The sequence below is a fragment of the Vigna radiata genome, unplaced genomic scaffold (genome assembly GCF_000741045.1).
Source record: "Vigna radiata var. radiata cultivar VC1973A unplaced genomic scaffold, Vradiata_ver6 scaffold_194, whole genome shotgun sequence".
Lineage (NCBI taxonomy): Eukaryota > Viridiplantae > Streptophyta > Magnoliopsida > Fabales > Fabaceae > Vigna > Vigna radiata.
The window spans coordinates 563446-570301 of NW_014542196.1; the positions used below are offsets into that span (position 1 = coordinate 563446).

At 34.9% G+C, this 6856-nt stretch overlaps 2 protein-coding genes across 2 annotated transcripts; both read right to left on the minus strand.

Moving 5' to 3' along the window:
• Positions 1-274: 274 nt before the first annotated feature.
• Positions 275-1346, minus strand: LOC106779355 (probable carboxylesterase 9). The gene is made up of 2 exons (XM_014667448.2): positions 807-1346; positions 275-731 (listed from the first exon to the last, which is right to left on the minus strand). The coding sequence occupies exons 1-2, from the start codon at positions 1344-1346 to the stop codon at positions 303-305; spliced, it is 969 nt and encodes a 322-aa protein (XP_014522934.1). The 3' UTR covers positions 275-302.
• Positions 1347-5789: 4443 nt separating this feature from the next.
• Positions 5790-6497, minus strand: LOC106779356. The gene is made up of 4 exons (XM_014667449.1): positions 6461-6497; positions 6172-6364; positions 6022-6074; positions 5790-5923 (listed from the first exon to the last, which is right to left on the minus strand). The coding sequence occupies exons 1-4, from the start codon at positions 6495-6497 to the stop codon at positions 5790-5792; spliced, it is 417 nt and encodes a 138-aa protein (XP_014522935.1).
• Positions 6498-6856: the final 359 nt, after the last annotated feature.

Consider the following 6856-nt stretch of genomic DNA (forward strand, 5'->3'; position numbering starts at 1 on the left):
TTTGTGTTACATACATACATATATATATATATATATATATATATATATATATATATATATATATATATATATATATATATAGAAAAATAAAATTATAGATATGATCCAAATATAATATCTCGAAAACTGACACTAAAACTAACATTATAAGTACTAATTTTTGTATGGTGAAATATAACTTTAAAAGAACAAGTTATGAATGATGTTAAAAGAAAAGTCCAATAATATAACTCATAATGTTAACTTATAACCATACACATGATGATGACATTGTTAAAGTTTTGAGACCGAAAGAAGTTAAATCAACCAAGAATAAAGTCCTTGGCAATATTTACAACAGCACTAGCCCTAGCAGGATCCACCATGTCAATATCATGGAAGCCCACTTGGTCAAAACGTGCTTCAACTTGCACCCCACATTTGACCAACATGGTCACAAATTCTTGTTGTCGATCCACCATGATGTCCCCATTGAACCCTACAACAAGACACTTGGCCACCTTCCTAACATTATCATGGTGTGGTCCCTTCACCATAGGGTTGCAATACCTATGATCCCGATCTGTCCCTTTAGGCAAAGCCATACTCCACAACAAGTCCAACACTGGCAAAGGTAATACTTGATCTGCTGCAAACTTCAGCTCTGATCCCGTTCTCTTCTCCCCTCCAAACATCGGTTGGTTCAGGACCAAACCACGAATCCTTAATGGCTTCAAATCTGTGTCAGCAATCTACATCAAACCATTTCATTAATATTTCTTCCATCAAGGAATAAAAGTTGGTTAATTATAAAAATGGAAAAAAACCTGCATGGAAACGTTGAAAGCTATATTGGCACCACAATCACAGCCATATAGGTAGCATCTAGAAGGGTCCCCATAATCTCTTAACCATTTCTCTCCATTGGGGTTGTTTAATTGGTTCTTCACCCACAAAACGGCGTCGTATGCGTCTTGGTACTGTGTAGGGAGACGATGCTCCGGCGCAAGGCGAAAAGAGGCGGAGACAACGATGGAGGGGACATCATCGGCGATAAGCGAGCACTTCTTATGGCTGTCGATCCCGTTAGGAGTGAAGAGCACAAAGCCACCGTTGTGGAAGTAAATGACGATGGGCAAACGCGCCACCGTGTTGTCGTTGGAAGGGAGCTTGGTGGGTCGAAAGATTCGGACCCATGTTTTCTTTTCGGCGTTGACGGTTACATCTTTTGAAACGACGGTGGTTCCGGGTGAAGGCTCGGGGTTGGCCTCCACGGTTGGTGTTTTTGATAATAAACGTGTGATGGTGCCGTCGGGGTTCTTGCTGAAGCCAAGGTGTGCGTAAGGGTCGAATGAAGACGAAGACATTTTTGTTCTGTTTTGCTTTGTTTAAGGAAATGATGCAGTATTTAATCGTATGTTGTTGGATAAGTGCATGCACGTAACCTCGTACGCGAGTGGCAATTTTTCTTACTAGATATGATAGCTTGGCCTAACATGTGTAAGGTTTTGCACCGACTGAATTGGTAAAATCAAGTGAGTTTTTGGAAACTTCAAAATTTGAGGTTGAGGTCTACATTTTATGTTACTATATTTTATGTTAAAAATGATTATTTGTGAGGTGTTATTACTTTTTAATCCAAATATATTCAATTAGCATACACGAAGTTAGTGTTGGGAGTTAAAAAGTAGATAATGAGAAGAAGAAAAAGAGGAAGTGAAAAAAAAAGGTGAAAAAAATATCAAGTAGTTTTCAAGGTATTATGGTAGTATGAGAAGCTAAAATTTGTTTCTCATCCGAGAATGTATATTAGTTAAGAATATTTCTAGTTTTCCAAAGAAAAAATTAAAAAACTATTCAAATATGCTGTAAGTTCTACTTTTTTTAATATTTTCTTTATTTTCCATGATGATAATTATTATTTTCTTGCTTTTATTTTATTTATTTTCGTTATCTCTCCTCTTTATACACAAAAGGTACATTTATTATTGCTTACTAGCAAACATAACGCATGCATGTTGTGTCTACTCCTAAGTAATGTTGTTCAAGACAGATAAATGACATGTAGGGACGATTCAACGAGTTGAAAGAACTAAGACAAGCATAAGAATGATGTTTCCTATTTATTTTTTTTATGTAAAATTATCTATTAAATTATTTTAATTAATTTCATTTAATTTTCACATTGTTTTCTAACTTGTGTTTTAGAGATTTCGTCTCAATTTTCCATCATAAGGTTAAGTTCTAATTTAATTAATAGTTTTGCAATTCAATTTAAACATAAATTCTAGTTCCTCATCAAAATATATGTAAAAAAAGCTTTCAAAACTCATAAACGAAAAGTATCGAAAAACAAAATTGAAAAAGGAAACATAACCCTAATACAAATTCATTAAATTAAATAAAATAAAAATAAGAATAAAACATATTAACAATAAATGCGATAAAAGTTTGGTATACAAGCATATGAGATTCAAGGAATAAAATCTACCAAAACCTCTCAAAGAAGCACTCTAGAATAAAAGAAAGCAAAGAGAGGCAAGAAGTGGAATCACTGTATGTGTGTAAGATCCTCAAAAATCAAGTATTAGATGTGGTAGAGTGCTTTAAATAATGATACTCCATTATTTTATTTTAAAAATATCAAAAGTATAAATAGAATTTTCAAATAAGGAGTTTTATTATCTAAAGAGTTTTATCTCTCTAAGACTTCATTCTTTAAAACTTTCTCTACCTTCTCTTTAAAAATTCTAACTCCTTACTCATCTATCGGAAGATCAAAAACTGCCTAATGGATCCTTGAGGCGAGATCTTCATTTCTTGCAAATTAATTTGAGCTATGGAATAAGTTGTTTTTCTACCATTTTTCCATAAATTTTGGTGTCTTTGCATGTAGGGGTTTTCTTCATTCATTTGGGGTCTAAAGTCTCCTCAAAGACTCTTTGTTGGTTGGTTCTACTAAGGGTATACTCTGACCAAATTGCCATGATTCGTAGGAACAAATAGAGATTTTAGAGTTGGAGGAATTTTAGAGTTCTTAGAACGTTGGAGTGTCAACCATTTAAAGGAATTAATTTATTTGGTTTTGATTGGTAGACATGTTATATTTGATGTTTGAATGATAATGTGGTGGTCAATTTTTGAAATTTAATTGAATCATGAAATTTGCTATGTTGAGTTACTTGTAAAAGTGGTGTGTTGAATTGAAAATTTATGAATGATGGTGTGTAGTTGGTTTGCCGATCTAAAAGTTGTTTCTTGATGAATTTGGGAATTCATATTTAGTAAATCTGAGTTAATGTGTTTTTACAAAACTTTGATTTGGAATAAATTAGAAGAAGAGTTAATTTGGAGCATAAAATGGGGTTTTTGACTAATCAAATTCTAAAATCATGGTTTTGGGTAAATTCTATAGATTTGGGAAGTGTCTTTCGGTAATTTAGTACTTAGTTAGCCTCTTATTTTGCTAAAATATGATGGTAAGCGTCTGGTGGAGAACATATGATAGTGAGCGTATAATGGTAAGCATCTGGTGGAGAGCGCCTGATAGCGAGTGTTTAGTGGTAAACGTCTGGTGGTAAGTGTCTGGTGGAGAGCATCTGGTGGTGAATGTCTGATAGTGAGCGTCTGGTGGTAAGTGTCTAGTGGAAAGTGTCTGGTGGTGAGCTAGTAATGAGTGTTTAGTGGTAAGCATCTGGTGGTAAGCGTTTGTGACCGTGTGATGGTAAGCGTCTAGTAAAGAGCATTTGATGGTAAGCATTTGGCAGTGAGCGTCTGATAGTAAGTGCCTGGTGACAAGTATATGATGGTAAGCATCTTGTGGTAACCATTTGGTGGAGAGCATCTGGTGAATCTTGGTTGTCTGACAATAACTATATGGTTTGCGATCTCAAATTCGAGGTTCTTGTCATCGGTTTTGGATGTCTTTTAGGTTGTTTTGGAAGGTTTTGGAATCTTCCTAAGCTTTGGTGAGGGTTTCCAAGTTATTTTCCTGCCTAGCGTGTGTACCTAGTTCCTGTAAAGAAAATTGTGTTATTTTTTATTGGTTTACAGTGCATATGTTTTGATAATTGTTGATGCTTAAAATGGTATGAGTATGTTGTGAAAATGAAAGATGTGTGTTGTGAGAAGAATCTCAAGGAGAGATTCAATGTTCAAGTAAGTTGTGGTGAATGCTTGATATTGAGACTTTAGAGAGAATGTATCCTGATATTCTACTAATCATTCAACTCATGCCAAGCTGAATGTGGTGGCGGAGAAAATGGTAGGAGGTATTTACCCTAGCCTTTTTGGGTCTAAGGAGGGGAAGATTAACCTCATGGGGAAGTAGGTTGAGCTACCCTTGTTTATGACTCTTAGAGTATAAATACTATTATGGGTGCACGCCTTTAATGAAGTCTATGTTAGCATCGGATCTAGATAATTAAGTATAGAGGTCAAATTGTGATATGATCATGTATTTGATGGGCTGTTGTGAATGTTGATCTATGATTTGTTATATTAAATTATGAAATGTTAATTTCTTTGTATACTAGCTTACCCTTACTTTTCTATTGTTTGTTTGTGTGTGCTATAATCTCTTTAAGAATGATAACCATTTGATGTGAGTAGAAGACGTTATAGGTAGCCTGTCTTTGATGGAGCCATAGGATACCGTCATGTAATATGCATAGTGTAAATATATAAACATACATATAAATGCAAATATACACATGGATGTTTTGTATAATAGTTTAACTCTTTTGATATACTTTATATTTAGGAGGTTATGTAAATTACATGTTTTCTTCTCTATGTGCTATATAATATCAAAAACATATAATATTTTGTTTAATAGATTATTCTATTAAATGAGATGTTATAAAATGAGAAATCATAAAAGAAGAAAAGAAGAAAATAGAAAAAAAAAATTAACTATAAGAAAATAAATATAATTAATCATTCTCTTTCCTTAAACAAAATTATAATTTATTCAAATTTTTTAAGATTTTTTTCTTAAATATAATTTTATAATTAGTTCAATACACTTAAATTAGTACCAAAAGAAACTTTGAAGCTTTTTTTAAACATAATTTTACACTAGTGCAGTCAGGGGAAACGACGGCGGTTGTTTTAGCCCTTTGGCAGCAGTTCCCTAACCGCGGCATATTCAGCCGCGGTAAAAAGTCTAGGACTTTAGGTCGCGGTTACAACCGCGGTAAAAAAGATGGAGAATAGACCGCGGTTCCTAAAACACCCGTTGCCTAAACCCCTGTTTTTTTTTAAAAAAAAAAAAAGTCGTAGCATTATATGCCGCAGTTGGGAACTGTTGCCAAAGGGAAAAACTTTGCCCTGAAACAAGTATCATATGGAATACATTAACTAGTTCTACAAAAAGGAACTAAGTCTGCTCTTCAATCAAAACATATTTTCCCCAGCCAAGGTACAAGACCATTCAAATGGCATACAAGTACTATTTGCAGGAAAAACCAGTGACTAAATAGCAAAGCCTTCTCATTCCATGTTTTTCGAGATCAAACATAAAATATGTCAAATATGCTAAGCATATTAAAGAAGATTTGCAGTCTAAAAATGAAACATCAAGAGAAAAAGAAGTTTCAGGAAATGCAATTGGAATCTGAAACATGTTTACAAATAGAGTACACAAGTTAAAAGAAATAAAATTTAAATTTCAACATAAATAATGCAGGGAGAAGACACATGAAAGTTCTAAATTCTAATACAAGTATACGTAAATCTTCATGTAACAAAATCAGCTTCTAATTTTTGTTGTTGTTGTCAAAATAAAGTGTAAAAAATGAAAAGAATACCTACATAGTGAATAATGTGCAATGAATAGTACTGCATTGATGGCATGTCTCTCCTTTGATTGGATCATATATACGGTTCCCATCCTCATCATATCCATCCACATACAATTCCCAAGCACTCTCACAGTCTCCCACTTAGCATGAAAACACAATCCTTGACACTAAATTATAAAACATCAATATACTTGTTTTTTTTTTACATTGACTCTATGCTCATCCACGTCTCCTTTGCCTCCAAAATGGAAATGTGTTTCCAGTTGCAAATAGAAAGGGAAAAGGCGACATCTTTGAGGAGAAAGGAACTAACCCACAAGGAAAGGTTGCTCCTTTTGACGTTCCATAGAGAGCAAAACAAGTATAAAGAAAGAAATGAAAAGAATACCTGGAGGAGCGTCTCTGGGGCGAATGGTTGGGTTGGATGGTCTTCTTTTTCTTGGGGAGAGGCTTTTGTTCAGGGCGTTTGAGTTTGAGAGATAAGTCGAACAAGCCAAGCTTGTGCATTCTCTCCATGTTGTCTTTGATCCTTTGGTCCCTAGCTTGCTCGTAACATAAAGAATCATCTTCTCTTTTGGACCCTGCTTCACTTTAGGAGTCGCTACCATTAGCATCATCGAGGGAAAGAGAATAAGGGTATTCAAAAACACAATCCGATTCCAAAAGCAAAACAATACATAGATTGGTTACTAAATCGCAATAAGAATCAACCATGGAAACAATGACAGAGAGAGTGATAAACAAATTTTAACTCAATTGATGAATTGAGGAACGTACCAAACAGGCGCGGCGGAGAAGAACAATAGGCTTTGTGTGACACCCGGGCACTGACGAGGGCGGGGAGTGATCGCCGGTGCAAGAAGCATGGTGCAGGGGGCACGGACAAGGAGCGACTCCTTGCAGGCTTCGAATGGAAGGGGCACATGGACGAATCGAACATACACCGGAATGAGAGGGATTTGGAGACTGTATAGGTATGGGACTATATAGTTGAAGAATAGCTTAAAGGAATTGATTTGGCTACCTATATCACCAAAATGCATTTACTTTTCGGTAGCCTAACCCTTAAGAAC